The sequence below is a fragment of the Plecotus auritus genome, assembly GCF_963455305.1.
Source record: "Plecotus auritus genome assembly, chromosome: 3".
NCBI classification, from domain to species: Eukaryota; Metazoa; Chordata; class Mammalia; order Chiroptera; family Vespertilionidae; genus Plecotus; species Plecotus auritus.
Window position 1 is genome coordinate 147,355,894 of NC_137772.1, and position 21,870 is coordinate 147,377,763.

Consider the following 21,870-nt stretch of genomic DNA (forward strand, 5'->3'; position numbering starts at 1 on the left):
ACGTTTAGCTTCTTTTGGCAAAGTCGTATGATTAGAAAACATGGAACCAAAGCCCTACAATGACCCAGTGGAGCTCTGCTTGTCCCTGCAATATGCATGCTCTCCAGTGTGTACAGCATCACTCAGTTCTCCATCGGCAATACCTTTGACAATCAGTCTACTCAGGCATGATCTGCTATGGTTACTGATTCCAGATTAGAAATGATCCTTGTAAAAGAATAGCTAATCTACCCATACCTGTTTATAGTTTCATCTATGTATGAAACCAGAGTCCAGTGCTCATGCTACTACCCGTCACTATCCAGCCAACATGCAGAGATAGGGATTAGATTATAAATGCGCTTAATATCAGATGCTGGAAATCTGGGAAGGTGACGGGTGAAAACCCTGACATCCATCTTCCCCTTAAACTTGTTAGGAATAACCTTTTATAGGGGAATCAGGGGAAGAGAATATGGGTAAGGAGTGTAGAGGGGGGTTCTGGTGACCTGCAGTCCTAAAATTTGAGTCCCTGTGGGGGTCCTGGGTCTTGATGAATGTCTTCATTACTGGTCCTCAGAACAGGATGGCCAGTGTTCTGAAACAGGTCAAGGGGTGATCGGGTGTGCATCATCCTGGTGTTTCTGAGACCTAACCCCTCAGCCTCCGCATTCCTGGTGGCCAGGAGTGTAAGTCCAGGGCTGGATTAAAAGTCTCGGTTCTTATCTGGCCAACTGAGAACTGCAACAAAATCTTAGCCAGAACATAAGGTTAAACACATACAGTTGATGAATCAATTACTTACACATCCTGTTAGTAAAGGGAACGGAAAGGAAAGATAAAGGAAGAAGAAGAAGAAAAAGCAATCCTATTTTATTCTACCCTGGTACCCCTATTTTATAACAGATGAACTATGGGTGATTTAATCATTTCTGTAGGTTCAGCATTTTCCATGGGATTAGTATTCTTGCAAATGACATATTATATTGAAGTTTCATTAATTTTTTTTCATTTCCTTTCTGCACTTCAGCTCCTCAGAGAACAAAACATCTGCTCTCCCACCTAGAGCCTTTTTTTGTATAGTCAGGAATAGTTCGTCTATTTATATTTTTTTGTTTTTACAGATTGTACAGAGTAGGAAACAAATATAAATTTTTAGATACAGGCTGTTTGTATAGTATTTGTATAGCAAGATGGTCTAAAAACAAAACAAATGTAGCTGATTTACCTAAGTTTGTAGCTTAAAGAAAATATTACACTGTGGGACTGGGAAGTTCTCCATGCTGTTGAGTAGCATTTTACAATCAACACCTCTCCCCTTTTCAGGATATCGAATCCCTAACAGGAGGTCTGACTGGTTCTAAGGGGGCTGATCCACCGGTAAGTTAGCTTCTTCATTAAATTTAACTATTAACGAATTGAATTATGTACACACCAGATCATCAGATGGTCACTTGCATACAACGGTCATAGAGGTAACTTTTTGAAATATATAGCTATTGCAGTAACTAATACAAAATTGTGAACTTGCCTTGTGGTGTCATTTGGTGTTTTAAAAAGTTTTAATAACCCATAAAATTCTTTTCCATGTATTGACTCTAAAAATAAGAATAAAAGCTTCATTAGAATATGTAAATGCTTTTATGTCCTACTAATGGATTATACCAAAAGTTAAAATCTTTTGGAACTTGAGAATTCACCTTTCCAAATATAAGTGTATGATTTGGGTTGCAATATATTTTCTAATTATTCTTTCAGCCTATTTAATCAACAGTATTGATTCGTGATATTGCTGTTTCTTTTTTACTTTACTTAGGAAGCCTCTAGAAATTTAGAAAAAGTGTTCAAAAGTTTTAAAGAAATCATTTTGTTGTTGTAGTTTTTTTTTCCATTGAGAAAAAGAGTGAAAGGGAGGGAGGAATGGAGAGAGGGAGGGAGGGAGAGAGAGAGGTAAAAGGATGTGAGAGAAATGGGAATTGAACCTTTGATCCTTTGGTGCGTAGGCTGACCTTGTAACCACTGAGCGAAATGAGCCAGGGTGAGAGAATTATCATTTTTGCTCAATAGTCTAGTTTTGGAGCATTTTGTTTTTTTCTGTGATGTCTGATTTCAGAAAACATTAATTAATATAACATTCCTGTGATTTCATGTTTGAAGTACAAACATGAACTCATGCTGTATGTCTAAAGTAATAAGATTCAATTTATTTCAGCAGTCAATGCAGTAACGTTATCACCATTTGCTTTTTTACTTAGCATTGTAAGATTTAATGTGGAACCAAAGTTATCAGTTTTTAGCTGGACTGCATGTAGGCATCCAGGTGAAGAATGTTATTACATTGAAACACCAGTGAGCTGTTAAAAAGAAAACTTTTAGTTGTAGCTTTTCTCTTCTGTCTCTCTCTCATGTGTCTCATCTTCATCAAAATGCAGGAATTTAAAAAATGTATTGTCTTCAGATAGTTGCTTATATTTGGTTCCTGAGCCTATTAGATTTCAGTGTAAGACAAGGTGAAATGTAAGTCAGCACAGGAAGCATATTGCGACAGGATTTATGGCCAACTTTATATGTAAGCAGTATAGGTCACTGCTTATGTGATATAATTTCACCCTGCTGTCTTGCATAGTGTTTGTACATAATCTAATGAACAAAATAAACTGATGAACAAAATTGATCCACAGACATAGAAGCATGGAATAGACTGTGGAATCTCAGAAGAAAGGTGGGGGTGGATGGGTGGGTGGGAAGAGATCACCCAAAGACCTTGTAGGCATATATGCATAACCCATGGACACAGACAATAGGGTGGTGAAGGCCTGGGGTGGGAGAATGGGGTGGGCTAGGAGGCGTGAAAGGGGGGGAAAAAGGGGACATATGTAATACTTTCAACAATGAAGATTTTAAAAAGTGGCATCACTGCGTCAAATGGGAGTTCCATTTTTAATTTTTTGAGGAAACTCCATACTGTTCTCCACAGTGGCTGTACCAGTCTGCATTCCCACCAGCAGTGTACTAGGGTTTCATTTTCCCCACATCCTCACCAGCACTTGTCATTTGTTGATGATAGCCATTCTGACAGATGTGAGGTGATACCTCATTGCCCTTTAATTTGCATCTCTGGGATGATTACTGACTGAGCATTTTTTCATGTCTCTTGGCTTTCTGTATGACCACTTTGGAGGAGTGTCTATTTATGTCCTTTGCCCATTTTTAAATTGGATTGTTCGTCTTCCTTTTGTTAAGTTGTATGAATTCTTTATATATTTTGGATATTAACCCTTTATCAGATGTATCATTGCCAAATATGTTCTTCCATGCATTGGGCTCTCATTTCACAAACAAAGGGGACATCTGTAATACTTTCAACAATAAAGATAAATAAATAAAAAAGATTAAAAAAAAGAAAATAAAAATAAATGCGTTTCCTTTAATGTATCTTTCTTACCTGTGCATTGATTCTGGAAGTAATTTTGCAATTAAGATCAATCAGTTTTAAAACGATTTTTCTCTTGTTCAAAACAAAACTAAACACCTATCTTCAGCAAATAGCAATAGAACTCTTATCCATTATTTACATGTTAAAATAATTTGGTTTATCATGTCCTGTCAAGAAAGCATCATTCTGCCCGGCCGGTGTGATTCAGTGGTTGAGTGTTGAACTATGAACCAAGAGTCAAGGTTTGATTACTGGTCAGGGTACATGCCCAGGTTGCAGGCTTGATCCCAAGTCGAGGGCACGTAGGAATCAGCCAATCAATGATTCACTCTCATCATTGATGTTTCTCTTTCTCCGTCTCTCTTCCTCTCTGAAATCAATAAAAACATATTAACAACAACAACAACAACACACAAGAAACATCTTTTCAAGCATAAATGATTGAGTGAGCATAAAGCCTAATTATTGGAAGCCCCTTGCAGGGGAAAAGGTCACAGGCAGGCAAGATGGTGTTCTGAACTCAAACTTAACCAACTTCATTCCCATTCACTAAATGTGAAGTGCATATGTGTATGTATGTTTACACATATGCATGTTTTTTTCTTTTGACATAATTTATAATATTGTGAAGATACAGGTTCTCTCTTTGCTATGTCCTGCTAAGATAATGGATATTTTATACCGCTGCTTACAACGACTGAAATTCAATGGCTGTGCTTACTTTATAATGTTTGTAGAGTGGAGAACACAATGCATATTTCAGAGTACATAAGAGTTTAGGCAATCTGGGGGAGGGGTAGTAAAAGTACACATAACTTTAGTGTCTCCCATGTTAAAGAACAAGCTGGAGTGCATTACCAGGAGCTATGTAATGAAATAATTTTTAGTCCCCCCTAAAGCTTATATAAAGTAGTCTTAAGTAAGAAGTTGAAATGGTGATAGTATTCTAGGAGTTACTTCAATCATTTAAAAATAAGGCTTTTAACGAAGCTATTATTTTTGCCCCCAAGTTAGAAAACTGAAGTCAGGTTAAATTATACATAATCTAAATCTATTTGAAGTTTTATATTTTTTTTTCTTTAAAAATGCCTTTGCAATAGTCATTTAAATCTCTGTTATGCATTTTTAAAATTGTATCTTTTGTATAAATATTTACAATGAATTTCTAAATCCTTTCTATGATGAAATTTTCATTGGTAAAAAAATGAAGGTTCTCTGATTTTTCATTCCTTGAACAGAATATATAAAGTGCTGAAAGAATGCATAGCTGTGGACTTATTTCTTTACCAGTATAATGAAATCCCAGATATATCTTTAAATGTTATATTTAAAAATTGCAAATTTTTCTGTGGGTAGACATAAATATTACTCCTGAAGCATAAGAAAAAAGTGAATTTTGCACTTTTTAAAATAACCAAGTGGGTATAAAAGTTGTGTCAAATTTTGCAAATGTTATAAATAAATTTGTGTAGTAATAAGAATAAATTTGAGGAACTCCAGAAATATACTTTGCACTAATTAAGGCTAAGTAGGTATTTTAAAACTTCAATTAGTCTCAGTTTTAATGCTAATAATGAAAGAACCAGTCATTCATGTTTTCAGGGGGGCAATTCAAGTTTTCTAATGGTCTTCTTCTGAAAAGGATTTTAAAAAGCATGTTTTTAAATTCAGACCCTGGAAATTAGTTGCTGCAGCAAAAAAAACTTGCAGATTTTTTCTAAATCACATAGTTATAGAAAATAAATTCTATCAGTAAGAACAATATTATCTGTTAAATGTTAACTTAGAATTTTATTTGAAATATTCTATTAGATATTCTACATTTGACATGTTTTTCATTTACAAAAATCGGATTACAGAATAATCTTCAGTATAAAAACAGTATACATTTATATATAAAAATTAAGGGAAAGAAAATAGATAATTAAAATCTAAAGGGTAAAAAATTACTAAATAGAATTTTTAAAAATAATTGCCATAGTGTTTTAAATTTTAAATATTAACAATATTAACTTGTGAACTATAAGTTATCAGGGGTTTTTCACATGATTGTCACCCAGCCTTTCGGAAGCCAGGGTAAGGTCTAAGCAGCTTAGCTGCATATGGCCAAGAGGATTCTGGATACTGAAGCACTGGGTACAAGGTCTGAACATTCACTCAACTGTACCCGCTGTACCTGGAATCTGGAGAGCTGTGTTATGCAGTTCCAAATGGAACCAGTAGTGTGACATATTGCTTTCCTGTCTTGGGCCAGTGAGCCAGTGACGTAGAGGTGTTAGTCAGCCCCTAGACAGGAGCCAGGATTTTTCCCAGACTGTGGGCAAGATTTAAGGTGGGATTTAGTAGCTCAGCTTGTTCACCAATATTACGTTTATTCATGTAGACCCAAACAGACTAACATACACAATGAAAGGAGTTTCTCTTTTATTTAATTTTGTTAAATGTATTGGGATGTCACTGGTAAATAAGATTATGTAAGTTTCAACTGCAACTCTATAATGCATCATTTATATATTGCATTGTGTATTTATGACCTAAATTCAAGTCTCCTTTCATCACAATACATTTGACCCCCTTTACCCTCTTCTGCCTCCCCCTCCCACCCCATACTCTGGTAACCATCATACTGTTGTCTTTGTTTATGCGTTTTTTGTTTGTTTGTTGTTTTTTGTTTTATATTCTACATGAGTGAAATCATAAGGTTCTTGTCTTTTTCTGTCTGTCTTATTTCACTTAGCATGATATTCTCAAGATCCATTCACTTTGTCCCAAATGGCAGTATTTCATCTTTTCTTATGGCTAAGCAGAATTCCACTGTATGTATGTACCACATCTTTATCCAATCATCCACCAAAGGATATTCAATGTCTTGGTCAACATGAATAATGCTTCAGTGAACATAAGGGGTACATATTTTTACTTATAGATGTCTTCAGTTTTTAAGGCAGATACCCAGAAAAGGGTTTTCTGAATCATATGGTAGCTCTATTTTTTAGAGGAAATTCTGTACTGTTTTCCATAGTGGCTGCCAGCAAAGTATGAGGGTTCCATTTTGTCCATAGCCTCTCCAACACTTGTTACTTCCAACACTCGATAATGGATTATAGCCATTCTAACAGGTATGAGTTAGAATCTCACTGTGGCTTTGATTTGTATTTCCCTTATATCTAATGGAATTGAGTTTATTTTCATGTATTGTTGGTCTTTCTGTGTCTTCTTGGAAGAAATGTTTCAAGAAATGATCAATAAAATAAAAAAGGCAACTACCTGAGTGGGAGAAAAATATTTGCAAATAATACCTCTGAGAGGCTGATGTCCAAAATATCTAAAGAACTCATATAACAACTAAAAACAAAAAATCCAATTAAAAATGGCCAGAGGACCTGAGTTTCATTTGGTTTAAGAAACATTCTGATTATTAAGTAGCTATTTGTTTTCTTATCATTTCTGATTTGTTTTAAAGGTTAATAGAGACAAAATTTAATAAGGAGGAATGTGGGCCAAATCTTAGATGACATGAAATATTCCTGAAAACATTGGACAAAGGTGGGAGTGTGATATTTCAGAGTGCTTTTATGGGTGTTTGAATAAATTTCACCTCCTTGCATCATCTGGAATTTACAGCAAGTTTGCCACTTGGGGTATGCAATTCTCTTGTTTTCCTTTCTATTTTTTACCTTTGGAGTAATAAGATCTATAAATTTTCTTTCTTCAAAACTTGGTACTTTTTAATTGTTCTAAGTTTCCTTTATCTAAATGCCAATGGTTCTCTTTATTTCTAAAGTGTGGTTAAAAAGTGATTCCCTATCTAATTCCTATCCTTGGGCTTGATATGCATATTCTACAGCTCTATTAATTTTTTCCCCACGGAGGAACCAGAATTGTACATTCCATGTTTTTGTACTTTTTGTTCTCAATTTAATGGTCTTCCTGTTGGTTCTTAACAATGTGAATAAATACTCCACAGAATTGAAAACCAATTTAATTTCCTGAGGATGTTGTTTAGACCAGGTTATATATTTTTCAAATTGTAGATGATCTTAAAATTTAAAAGCCTCCAAAACTGATTTTAATTTGACTACTCAGAAAATGCCAATGTTCTACTCATCTGCTTCAAAGAATAAAGGAATAAAATAGGTGAATCTAAATCATGACCTAATTTAATATATTTTAACCTGAATGTTATGTTGCTATATTACTTACTTTTATTCTCCTATTTTTAGTCTGAATTTGGTGTATATTTCAGTGTATACTATGTGCTAGACATTTGGTTAGGTTTTGGAAATACAAAGGCCAAATACAGTTTTATATTTCAGAATCTTGCAATATAGTGAAGTAGGGAGGTTAGTAAAAACCAATTACAATATACTGTAAGCAAAGAATGAGATAAAAGTAAGAGGGTTATGTAATCCAACTGGTGGGAATGAAAAAGGGCTGGAAAATCAAGAAGGTAAAGGAAAAGAAATAACTTGATAATTGCAGGATGAGTTGGAGTTTGCCAGCTGAGGAAGGTGGTGCATAGTATTTTAAGCAGAGGAAATAGTGTCTGCATAGGTCAAAAAATGAGAAAATAACTTAGTGTGGATAGATTAAGAAATAATGTAGAGGATAGGAAGTAGGAGGTTGTCAGGGCAAGAAATAAGACATTTCATGGAAGGAATTTGAACTCTATATTAAGGATCATGAGGGCCCATTACAATTTTTAAATAGGCGAATCATTTAATCAGCTCTCTCCTTTAGAAACATTTTCTTGGCTGGTTAGAGAGTGAGTCAGAGAAAAGTCTAAAGCAGGAAGACCAGTGAAAAGACTCTTATAGTCATGCAAAGTATAGATGATGAAAATGATTATGATAACTTTTTAGAGTGTATATCCCACTTTATTATAAAATGAAACTGAGAGAAATATCTCAGGAGAAAGTCACCATTTTATTTTGAGTAAAACACTAAGTTATTAACATAAGCCTCTAGAGCAGTGGTTCTCAACCTTTCTAAAGCTGCGACCCTTTAATACAGTTCCTCATGTTGTGGTGACCCCCAACCATAAAATTATTTTCGTTGCTACTTCATAACTGTAATTTTGCTACTGTTAAGGAATCATAATGTAAATATCTGTGTTTTCCGATGGTCGCGACCCACAGGTTGAGAACCTTTAGCAGGGTCGCCTAAGACCATCGGAAAACACAGATATTTACATTACAATTCATAACAGTAGCAAAATTACAGTTATGAAGTAGCAACGAAAATAATTTTATGGTTGGGGGTCACCACAACATGAGGAACTGTATTAAAGGGTCATGGCATTAGAAAGGTTGAGAACCACTGCTCTAGAGTGACAGTGAGAATGGAGAGGAATAAGCACTTGAGATGTTAAGGACATAATGAATACACAAGAACTGGAGGTTGTTTGGAGGGAGAAGAATGAAGCTTATTGCGAAGTCAAGGCTGAATTTGAACTTTCTATTTTGACAACTGAGTGGCTGGAGTCATCATACATAGGAATAAGAATCCCACAAGCTACAGAATTTTTGGAAGGGTGATGATGAGTTCAGTTTTGGACACATTAAATTGAGCTAACTGGTTTGGCAATACATAAATGCTTTTGGAATTTACAGGTGATATCTCATTTATAGCCTTTTATTTGGACATATTCAGTAGTGAATTGGAACTATTGGAGTTGATGAAATCAATCCCCACCCCCTCCAAATGTACTCTGTGTGGGAAGATAAAAGAGTTCTTCTATGAGAAAGAAAAGCATTGAATAAAAATCAGAGGAAAGGGAAAGATCGGAACAAGTGCATGCCTCAAAAAAAGATAATACAGAGATGGATACAAGGAAGGAACACCAGGAAGATGTGGAATCATGAATGCCAAGGTCAAAAGAGGGTGGCAAAAATGATTTATTAGCAGTTTCATGAAGTTGAGAATTCAAGGACAAATTACTCATTGAAATTTAGCAGCAAGAAGATAGAGGGTGATTTGGTGAAAGTAATTTTAGTGGAGTAATTCAGGTGCAAATTTCCAGTGGCCTGAAAGATTAAATGGAAGATAATAATTGGATTCAGTGGCCATAGAAAACAATTTCAAAGTGCTTAATTATGAAAGAAGTGGGAGGGAATAATGAAAGAACATGAGGTTGTGAGACAATTATTTTAAAAAGAGAAAATTTGAGTGTTGAAATATGTGGAAAGCACATAAAGAGGGAGGAGAATTAGGGACAAAAAGAATGGACTCCAGGGCATGTCATATAGAAAGAGCAATGTCTCTTCAAATTTGAAATGAGAGTAGAAAAAAAAAAAAAGAAGCTGATGCAAACATATTTGCAGATAGGGATCTTACAAAGTTGAGAGTTTCTATTTAATGGCTTCTATTTTCCCCACAAGTTTTTAAAAAAGTGAATTAGCTGACAGTGACAGGGGAGATGATGGGATCAGATGTTTAAGGAATATGGAGAAAATTTACCTAGCATGATGGATTGTGAGGAAACTAGGTAAACCATAGATGAATTAGTGGAAAGTGTTTGAATATTATATGTCTTATTTATTCATCATGTTCAATATAACTAGGTATCAGCCTCTTGAAAGCAGGAATTTCTATCTGGCTTATAGCTGCATCCCCAATGCTCTGAACATGTCTGGCACATATTAGCCTTAAATAAATGTTTAATGAGCAAAGAAATGAACCAAGCTTGATAAACACTAATAAATCTTCAGACAGAAAAAAAATGTGGATGAGCTATTGCAAACTTCAATAAATAAGAGAGTAATAGGTGTGAAATGGAACTTGCATTGTTGATTCAGAATTTTATTTAAAGACACAAAGCATTGTAACATTGGTAATAAGGATCCCCATGTTCTATGGAGAAGTGCTAGACATACTCACTACAGACTTAACTGCAGTAGTAACAGTCCAGCATATATAAATCACCACATTTAGTCTCTCTAAAATAAGACCAAAAGGACTCATTAGCAGAATTTCAGCTTGTAGGGAAGTCCTGAAGGGTTTTTACTTGTGAGAGACAACATTGTGCTTCTCCAAAGCCAAATGAGGGCGGGCCCAAAGCAAGGACTCATAGATGGTCTCTGAATTTGAATATTTATTCAGCAGCTAAATCAGCATGTGATTCCATGGAATAGATGTGAGGACAGAAAGAAATTGATGTGTATCCCTTGGAATTTGAGGACATGAATAAAATTGAGTCAGATATTCCTACTAGAGGCCCAGTGCACAAAATTTGTGCATGGGGGGGGGGGTGTCCCTCAGCCCAGCCTGCACCCTCTCCAATCTGGGACCCCTCGGGGGATGTCCGACTGCCCGTTTAGGCCTGATCCTGTGGGATCGGGCCTAAACGGGCAGTCAGACATCCCTCTCACAATCCAGGATGGCTGGCTCCCAACTGCTCACCTGCCTGCCTTCCTGATTGCCCCTAATGGCTTTTGCCTGCCAGCCTGATTGATGCCTAACTGCTCCCTGCTAGCCTGTTTGCCCCTAACTGCCCTCCCCTGAAGGCCTGGTCACCCCTAAATGCCTTCCCCTGCAGGCCTGGGTCCTCCCCAACTGCCCTTCCCTGCAGGCCCAGTCACCCGCAACTTCCCTCCTCTGCCGGCCTGGTCACCCCTAAATGCATTCCCCTGAAGGCCTGGTCCCCCTCAACTGCCCTCCCTTGCAGGCCTGGTCCCTCCCAACTGCCCTCCCCTGCTAGCCTTCTTGTGGTGGCCATCTTGTGTCCACATGGGGGCAGGATCTTTGACCACATGGGGGCAGCCATCTTGTGTGTTGGAGTGATGGTCAACCTGCATATTACTCTTTTATTAGATAGGATAGAGGCCTGGTGCATGGGTGAAGGCCAGCTGGTTTGCCCTGAAGGGTGTCCCGGATCAGGGTAGGGGTTCCCTTGGGGCATGGGGCAGCCTGGGCGAGAGGTCTGTGGTGGTTTGCAGGCCGGCCACGCCCCCTGGCAACCCAAGTGGAGGCCCTGGTATCTGGGGTTTATTTATCTTCTATAATTGAAACTTTGTAGCCTTGAGTTGAGGCCTGGGCCCGCCAAGGTGTGGGGAAAGCTTGGCTTCCTCCATCGCCAGGGAAACCCAAGCCTCCCTCCTGCTCGCTCTGTGGCTGCAGCCATCTTGGTTGGGGTTAATTTGCATACTCACTCCTGATTGGCTGGTGGGTGTGGCTGGTGGGCGTAGCAGAGTGATGGTTAATTTGCATATTACTCTTTTATTAGATAGGATATGCTAGTGTAGCTGTAGGATAGGAAAGAAAGAAATCAACATTTTAATTAATCTATTAATATTTCAATTTATCAGAATAGGTATTTAAAATGTTAGTGACATGATTATCTAGTCAAAATAATGAAAGATTGTTCATATGCAGGAATTTTATCATGAGAGAGATGTGATGCTTAGTATATGTGGCACCCAAAGATCTCCATGATTGGTAATTTCCTACTCATTAGTGCATTACTGATTAGAACTGTTTAAACATCTATATTTCAACACAATTGAATTACTTAATCGGAGGGCACATTAGAATGTGGGTTTCTATATTAAAAATTAAATTATGCTAAATATGAAAGTGAGCAAGATATATGATTTATTAAAAATATGTTTTTATTGATTTTAGAGAGAGGAAGGGAGAGTGATAGAAACATTGATGAGAGAGAAACATCCATCATCTGCCCTGCTGCATGCCCATCCCTCATTGGGGATCTAGCCTACAACCCTGTGGCATGTGCCCTGACCAGGAATCATACTGGTGAACTCCTGGTTCATGGGCTGATGCTCAACCACTAAGCAACACTGACCTGGCAAAATATATGAATTTTCAGGCTAATACTTGAAAACTGGGTTTAGAATAACACTGAATATGGGAAGCATTTTTATATCTTCCAGCATATCGTTTCACTGGTGGTTAATATGATAGGAAACATTCTAGAAATTTTTTCAGTATTGGTGAAGTTATTTGGGAAGCTCAGAATAATAAAACAACTCCTTACTGGAAATAGATGTACACGTTATTACAGTTAATGTCAAAGGTACTTGAAAATTTTTTTTAAGGAAAACCAATATATAATGAAAAAAGACAAATAAAATCAGAAACGTATTATTGCAAAGATATATTAATTTTGTTAATACTAAAACATTGCAATATATATTGAGATATACTTAGTTTCCTGGTTATATAATTTAAAGTGTAATGTGAATTATTTTAATTTGCCTCTCTTTGCTCCCCTAAATATCTATCATAATTTAGGCCAAAATAATAATATACTTGCAACTACAGATATTGTTCATACTTGTATTTTGTTCTTTTTTTCTACCTTCTTTTCTATTTCTGTTTAATTTTATTATATAAAGATTCATTTGTATATGTGCACAGATACTTAATATAGCATATATAAACATATAAATCTATATAAAACATATATCCTATATAATAAAGAGGTAATATGCAACTTGACCATCACTCCATTGCACAAGATGGCTGCCCCCATGTGGTCAAATGGCCACCACAAGATGGCTGGCAGGGGAGGGCAGTTGTGGGCAGTCAGGCCAGCAGGGGAGGGCAGTTGGGGGTGACCAGGCCTGCAGGGAAGGTCAGTTAGGGGCAACCAGGCCTGCAGGAGAGGGCAGTTGGAGGTGACCAGGCCTGCAGGGGAGGGCAGTTGGGGGTAATCCGGCCAGCAGGGGAGCAGTTAGGCATTTATCAGGCTGGCAGGGGAGTTGTTAGGGGTGATCAGGCTGGCAGGCAGAAGCAGTTAGGGGAAATCAGGCAGGCAGGCAGGCAGGCAAGTGGTTGGGAGTTAGCAGTCCTGGATTGTGAGAGGGATGTCCCAGATTGGAGAGGGTGCAGGCTGGGCTGAGGGAAACCCCCCCCCCCCCCAGTGCACAAATTTTGTGCACTGGCCCTCTATAAGCACATATTTATTTTCATGTATTTCTTCTTTAAAAAAAGGATATTTTAGTTTCTTGAGTCCTTGACTAAACAAAAGGGCATGTTCTAATTAGACTGTTCTTATCTAACACAATAAAGTGGGACTATTTTTATTCTTGATCGAAGATGCATATACTATAGGATGTTTGTGAGAAAAAGGGATAGATGAACACAGCTTTATACATAAAATTGCTCATTAACATAAAAAATACAAAGTAAAATTGAAGGTTTATGTGCCTATTGTGTACTCAGCACAATATTCTGGATACTTTAGAAAAAATAAAATATAACTCAGTGCTATAAATATTTGCCCTCTAACTGGGTAATAGTTGTTTCTTTTAAAAACATGATTCATAAGTGTAAAAAAAGGTATGTAGGTAAATAATTACTTTTGTGTTATAGGGAAATAATGATGATAATTATATTGGGGGAGATTTTCTTTTTATTTTCTGGTAGACTTATTTTAAAAGGTGAACGTTGAACCAGGCCTTAAATTAATCTGTATCAAATTAAAATCTTTATTTTGAATAAAAGGAAATCAAGAGTCTTTCTCCCCCTGCTATCCAATAGTACAATTCTGTAGGCTTTGGCAACAAATAACGCTGGCTGTAATAAAGCTGGCTGCTGCCACTTATTTACAGTATGTTTGTTTAAATTTAATTGCCAAAGTTATTTAGACTATTAAATTTAGACTGGTTTTTAAATATATTTTTAAAAGTATCCTATCTAATGAAGAGGGAATATGCTAATTGATCCTCATGCCATCACAAAGATGGCGGCGCCCACAGCCAATAAGGAGGGACTATGCTAATTGACTTCGATGCCCTCAAAGATGGTGGCGCCCACAGCCACAAGATGGCAGCGCCCAGTTCTCTCAGCCCCATCAGGGCGGCAGGCACATGGCAAGGCCGGGGCCGCCCTCAGGTGGGCCCAGCTGCTCTGTGCGCCTGCCTCCGAAGTCCCCCAGTCCCCTCAGCACCCCCCAGCCACCCAGGGCCAGCCCAAGGTGCAGGCAAGCCTCAGATGGCGGCTGCCCAGGGCTGCGTGAAGCTCAAGTAACCAGGGTCGGCCAAGGGTTGTGCTCCTGGCAGTGGCAGCAGCAGAGGTGTTATGGGGCATTGCCTTCCCCTGATTGCTGGATTGTCTCCTGCCCCTGAGGGCTCCCGGACTGTGAGAGGGGGCAGGCCGGGCTGAGGGAACCCTCCTCCAGTGCATGAATTTTCATGCACTGGGCCTCTGGTATATATACTGAGTGGCCAGATTATTGTGATCTCTGAATGCATAATAATCTGGCCACTCAGTGTATATCCTATATAATAAAAGGCTAATATACAAATTGTCCCCTTGACCAGGAGTTCGACCAGCAAGCAGGCCGACCAACCACCCATGTCCCCTCCCCCTGACCAGGCTGGCCGGACCCCACCCATGCACGAATTCATGCACCGGGCCTCACACACTGAGTGGTCAGATTATTATGCATTTAGAGATCATAATAATCTGGCCACTCAGTGTATATTTTCCTTAATAAGCCCCAGACAACTTCTATTTGGGCTGCTTAACAGCTAAACACCTATTCCTAAGCCTCAATGAGTTTAGGCTGCTGGGGATGCTTGAACCCAGCTGGCCCTCTAATGGGCCCTTCCAGCATAGCCTGAGGCAGTAGGACATCCACAGATCCAGGGCTGCTGCTGTTGCCTTCTCAGGGATCCCAATGACATGGTTGATGCTCCATCTCCTTTGGCAAGATGAGAAAATGTTCTGAGAATTTTCCTTCTTTTTGTCATTATTTATTTATTAATCATAGCTTGGGTGGGTAAGAAACTACAACCTTCTTTGGCTTGGGATCCTCCCCTTCTTCCTCATTAGGCTTCCAGAAGAGGCAGCATTAGGGCTTTCCTGCCCTCTAACTCTACCCAGGAACTTATGTCTCTGGGAAGGAACACTTATCTGGAAGGAAAACAACTTGCTCTAGTTACCTCTCAGTAACTAAATTGTCTGTTTCAAATGCTTACTGTCTGGGAAACATGAAACAACAAAATGCAAATGCCTGAAATTGTATGCATAGTCTCTCTCGCCCTCCCCCCGCCCCCAACTTTACGTTACTCATAAGCACTACAGCAAGCATGTCAAACTCACGGCCCTCAGGGCACATGTGGCCCACAATGAATATTTTTGCAGCCCAGACAACATAATGGTATTAAGAAACATTTTAATAAAAATTTTGTAACTTAATTTTTATAATATCCTGTTATACATAATTATTAATAACGAACTACAATGTTCGCTAATGACTGATTACTATAATCATGTTGCATTCATTTTCCTTATGTGCCTTACCTGCAGGCCCACCATTTCTCTCCACTAATACTAGCAGCGAATATTTTAGCAGCCTATTGCATGTCGTTAGTCTTGGAATGACTTGTTTGGTGTGCGCAACAGGAAATATTTTGCATTCGGAGAACAAGAAAAATAGGTTTATTTGTGTTACGCTTATTAATTTGTGCAGTTATTCAGTGTCTGATAAGTTAATGTTCAAGAAAAGATATTAATTTTTATTAAAATGTTCTATTATTTTATGTCAATGATTACTCATTTACTTCAGCCCTCTGTGTTCAGCATGTCTCTATCAAAATAAACCTATGGTTCTATGAAAATTGAAGCTTTTGTTTTTTTGTGGCCCACATAACTTAAACCTTGTTTATTTGTCCTGTGCTAGCCTTTGAGTTTGACATGCTTGCACTACAGATCCTTTAAAAAGGAATCTGATTATATATTCATAATAAATTAAAGTTGAGATTCTGCAGAACTCCTACTTTCAACTAAAATCTGTGTTGATTTAAGAACACCACCTAAGGATATGACCTAAAGATTTTATGATAGGCTATTAAATTATTTTTCAAAAAGATATTTGAAACAATTGAAGTGTTTTTAAAGTTATAAATATTATAGGAAAAGTAGAAGAGTTATAATATTAAAAATTTAATATTTGGCCATAAAAGTTCACCAAGGTCCCTGACCTAAATAATCTTATGGCTATATAAATTCTCTATATATTCTTACATTTTACTCATGGGAACCATTTATATTTTTACTGGAGTATGATGAGTTTTATGGTAATGCTAGCTATTTTCTCTATTTTTACTTTTCTTTATCACAGATTAAAATGTGTAATACACATGAATGACTGTTTTTCTTCTGCAAATAATTCTTTCTGCAATAAAAAAAAAAAAGCCCTGTTAGTAGGTCTATCCAAAAACACTGGGTTTTATTTAATTTACATCACCATTCTCTAAAAGACAAAGAAACTAACTAAAATTTGACATTACAACCAATAATATTATTCTAACTTTGAAATAGAAGTATATAAGTAATTGCATTAAATATAAATGGGAAGAAATAGTCAATGTGAGGTAATGATTGTCCAAATAAATTTCTAAAATATATACATAGCTTATAAAAAAAGTCTAAAATATAAGAAATAAGAAAGGTTTTTACTAAAATGATAGAAAATATCCTCCTATCTAATAAAAGGGTAATATGCAAATTAACCATCACTCCATGACAAAAATGGCGGTGCCTATAGCCACAAATATGGCAGTGTCAGCCGGAGCCATGGAGTCAGTGGAGCAGGCAGGAGGCTTAGCTTCCTTCATCACCAGGCAACGAAGGAAGCCAAGCCTCCTGCATGCCCAGGCCGGCTGCTAAAGGAGACATGCAGGGAGTGCAGTGGGGATACACGCAGGGAGTGACCGAGGTTCCCTGTCTGGGGATTCCAAATCCACCATTGGTTCCTTTCACCGCTGATTCCCCTCCTCGCAGGTATCCTCCATGCAAAAGCCATTCCGTGCAAATATGTCATGTCCTAATGGGTGAATCCTAAACCAAATGAGTGTCACATCTGGGCAACCTAACTCCCGTTAGAAAAAGGACCTGGGAGGAGGGATTTAGGAGTCAGGAAGCCATCGTGACCTGCTCAGTCTCCGGAACTGCTGTCAAACACAGGCAGTCTGAGACCCTCCCAGACACCACCTGAACTAAACCTGAGAACCAAGATATTTTCAAGGCCCAAAGCTGACGGGGGTAAGGGGGCAGGGGAGCAAAGCAAGCACAACAGCCAACTCAACCAAAGACACAGGAGCCTAAGAGAATGCAGAGAAAGGTCCTGGCCACCATGTCCCACAGTCGAGAAGCAGAGTCAGAATCAAGAAGTAAAGTCTTACCTCAGCGCTGGGGTGTTTAAAAGTATCTAAAAATAGCAGTTCCATCGCGGAGTCCATTGCCATGTTTGCCGCAGATGGAAGGTGTGCAGAGGACTTCCAGGGCAGCCCTATAACCTGGGGGTGACAGCGGCTCTGGAGAGGGAGAGACTGCAGCACTTCCGGTGTCCAAAGAGCTAGCGCAGCAAACCTTGGCCTATCCGGAAGCTCAGTGCTGCTGGAAGTTGCTGGCTCTACCTTCTCCAGCACGGTGGAGAAAGGCTGAGAGAGGAGAGGCAGATACGGTGGCTCCAGTGGTCCAAATCCTGTCATTGTCTCCATTACCTAGCCTCTGTGCCCTCCAGGACAGCCTCAGTACCAGTGCAGAGGAGGCTTTGGAGAGCGTAGTGGTGAGGAGAATGCTTCTGACTCTGGATACCAGTGAAACCGTTGTCAAGAGCTTTTCTGGGGCTGGCAGGAAAATGCAGCAATGAGGGAAAAATAATGGCTCAAAACGAAGAGGTTGTTCTTTTTTTTTTTTTTTTTTTTTTCTCATCAGTAAAATGTGAATATTACCTAAACCACAGACTTTGCGAGAATTAACTGAAATAAAATTCCAGAAATTGTATAACAGCCAGGCTGAAGTGGATAGGTTGGTTGAGTGTGTGCGTGGTCCTGTGCACGGAAAGGTTGCAGGTTTGATTCCAGGTCAGGGAACATACCTGGCACATACCTGGGTTTCAAGTTGGATCCCTGGTAAGGGCTCCTAAGGAAGGCAATTGAAGGGATGTTTCTTACATTGATGTTTCTCTCTCTCCCTCTTCCTTCAACTCTCTCTAAAAATCAATGGAAAAATGAATTAATGCCATATCTACAAATGTGGATAATCTAAAAAGAAGTGGTGGTGGTGAGGGGTTGCTAACCAGTTTGGCTCAGTGGATAGAGCATCGGCCTGCGGATTCCGGTCAAGAGCATGTACCTTGGTTGCAGGCACTTCCCCAGTTGGAGGTGTGCAGGAGGCAGCTGATTAATGTTTCTCTCTCATCGATGTTTCTAACTCTCTATTCCTCTCCCTTCCTGTCCATAAAAAAAATCAATAAGATATATTTAGAAAAAACAACAGGGTAAAAGAGGTTGAATATATACTGTATAATTTAAAGTGTGTAAAATAATATAACTTTTTAGGGGTATATATGTTATCTATACTAATAAAAGGGTAATATGCTAATTAGACCAGACATCTTTCGGACATCCATCCAGATATCCTTCTGGACAAAGCCACAGTGGTGGGGATTGAGGCAGAGGCCATTAGGGGCAATCAGGCCAGCAGGGGAGGGCACTTAAGGGCTACCAGGTTGGCAGAGGAGGGCACTTAGGAGCTACCAGGTTGTCAGGGGAGCAGTTAGGCATCAATCAGGCTGGCAGGGGAGTGGTTAGGGGGTGATCAGGCTGGCAGGCAGGCAAGCAGTTGGGAGCAGCAGTCCTGGATTGTGAGAGGGATGTCCCCCAAGGGGTCCCAGATTGGAGAGGGTTCAGGTTGGTCTGAGGGACACCTCCCTCCCCGTGCATGAATTTCATGCACCAGGCCTCTAGTATATCATATAATATGATTTTTAATCAAATAATAACAATAAAAAATTAAATATAAAAAATAAGATACTTAAGTATAAAAATTGATATACCAGTAAGATAGAAATGTTTAATGCTTATGTACCTGATAAACACTTTAAAATGTAGAAAACAAAAATCAACAGAAGTAAAAGGAGAATAAAAACATGGTGGAGCATGTTAATATTTCTCTCAGCACATGACTGAACAAAAAAATGAATTTGTAAATAATTCAAATATTATCAAAAAAATGAATTTGATGATAATTTTACCAATGTGATAAATAAACTTGTCCTCAGTGATATATAGAGAATCCTGCACTTATTTCCCATAATCGACAAATGCGCATCATATAGAAAGACTCAACAAATTTCAAAGAATTGAAATGATGTACAATGTGTTTTCTTACAATAGCAGAATCCAGCTAGAAATCAATGCAAAAAAATGAAACTTATAATATGATAAATATAAAATACTGAATTTTTTGCAAAATATGGCATATATGTCTAATTAACTCATTGGTCAGAGAATTAAAAATAAAAAAAATAAGAAAATTGAATTCAATAATATTTATATACTAAACATTGTAACTCCCTAGTTATAGTACTCTTAGAGAAAATTTATGGCATTAATCTATATAGTTGAAAAAACATTCTAAAATTTGATTATCTGAGCACTTATTTCAAGAAGCTAGGAAATAGAAGAGCAAATAAAACCTGGGATATATAGAAAGGAGGAAATAATGAAACTAATAGCAAAAATTAATAGAGTAGAAATATTTAACATAGAGTATAAACAAATCTGAAAGTTGATGTAAAAATATTGATAATTCTCTGGTGGGTTGATAAACAAGTGAGACGCTGTAAATACTTTAAAAAATAAAATAATTTGAACACAACTTATGCTGATGAATTTAAACTGTAGATGCAATAGAGAAATTCCTAGGAAAATACATTTTAACCAAGATGACACAAGAAATAAAAAATGCAAATACTGTAATTTCACATTATAGAAATGGAATCTTCAATTAAAAATATTCTCACAAAGAAAACTCTAGTGAACACTATAATTATTTAATGAATTATACCAACTATTAAAATTTCTAAAAGTCAGTTAAAAAGAAGAAGGACTTTCCAAGTTATTTTATAAATTGTAGTAGTTTTCTATTGCTGTGTAACAAATTACCACAAACTTTCAGGCTTAAAGCAATACACTTATTATCTACCTGTGGACCAGGAATCTGGGACTAGCTTAGGTGGGTCCTCTACTCAGGGTTTAACTGACTGCAATCAAGGTGTAGGCTAGGCTATGTGCATGTGTAAGTGTACACACATATTATATACATATATATATGTAATGTGGAAATGACATCCAGTTGCCTTTACCATAATCTGTTTAGTTAGAAGCAAATCACATGAACATGGGGGACACCTCTGTCTGACACATGCGGCCAGAAAAAAAATTATTTTTGATTAATCCTCACCCAAGGACATTTTTTTCCATTATTATTTTTTTTTAAGAAAGAGTGGAAGGGAAGGGGTGGGAAAGAGAGAAACATTGAAGTGAGACACATCAATTGGTTGCCTCCCTCATGCGCCCTTATTGGGGCCTGGAGCCCAGGTATGTGCCTTTGACCAGGAATCAAACTTGCAACCCTCTCGTGTGCTCTGGCTGAAGATCTGAACACTGGGAAACCACCAGCCAGGGCAAGGCCAGAATAATTTTAAATTAAATTGAAATAATTTAAAAATGTAAAATTGAAATTTTAAAAGCATTAGTTTAATCTTTATAATTCAATGAATATAATTCACCACCTTAATTAAGAGGGACAAATCATATGATCATCACATAGGTACAGATAAAATATAGATAAAATTTGGCATTTATAATTACATACTTTTATATTATACTAGAGCCACAATGCACGATATTCGTGCAAGAGTAGGCCTTCCTTCCCCTGGCTGTTGGCACCGGCTTTCCTCTGGCACCCGGGACGTGGGCTTCCCTCTGGCCCCGGCTTCATCCGGAAGGATGTCCGGAATGACGTCTGGTCTAATTAGCATATTACCCTTTTATTATTACAGATATGAGTGGCCCAGTGCACAAAATTCATGCACATTAAAAGGGAATAAATTAGAGGAAATATTTTAATATTGCTATTTGCCTTTTCTCTATAATAGAAGTGTTAGGGATGAAAGCAAATTAGTAAAATGTATATGAAAATCTCCCTCCTGTCAGAGTCCAGGGCGTGCCACACCCACCCATGCACACCTTGAAATTGTGCAAGACCCAGACCTGGCCGGTCCTACCCCTGTTAAGCCCCACCGGGCGGGGGTCGCAGCATCAGGGCTCCTGTCAAACCCTGCTGGGCAGGGGGCACGGCCTCAGTTCCCCTGGCCCTGGCATGAGGGCGCGAGGGTGGGAGGGCATGAGGGTGCTAAGACCATTTGCATATTAACTCTATTATAAAGGATTGGTCATATAATGATTAAAATTATGTAGTGATTTAGTATCATTAGCTATTGACATAATAATTATTTTTAATGATATTTCTACATTCTAGAAATAGAAGTAAAGTTCCTTATTAATTAATTAATTGATGTCATTATTTTATCTAAATATTTATTAAATAACATTTGCCAGGAACTCATGTTTTCCCCATTCATATGCACTCATGAGGATTTCTTCTTTTAAAATATTGGCAGCTCTCCATACACA

The 21,870-nt window shown here is 38.0% G+C and overlaps 1 protein-coding gene across 19 annotated transcripts in view; it reads left to right on the plus strand.

Annotated features, from left to right (window-relative positions):
• PPFIA2 (PTPRF interacting protein alpha 2) overlaps positions 1-21,870 on the plus strand; it is a 492,483-nt gene that overhangs the window by 91,356 nt on the left and 379,257 nt on the right. For 14 of the 19 annotated variants that reach the window (XM_080661577.1, XM_080661567.1, XM_080661586.1 and 11 more), the window contains one exon: positions 1,306-1,359. The exons of the other annotated variants lie outside the window; for them this stretch is intronic. In XM_080661577.1, coding sequence (XP_080517703.1) covers positions 1,306-1,359 — 54 coding nt within the window. The remainder of the gene's footprint in view (positions 1-1,305; positions 1,360-21,870) is intronic. 19 annotated transcript variants of the gene reach the window in all.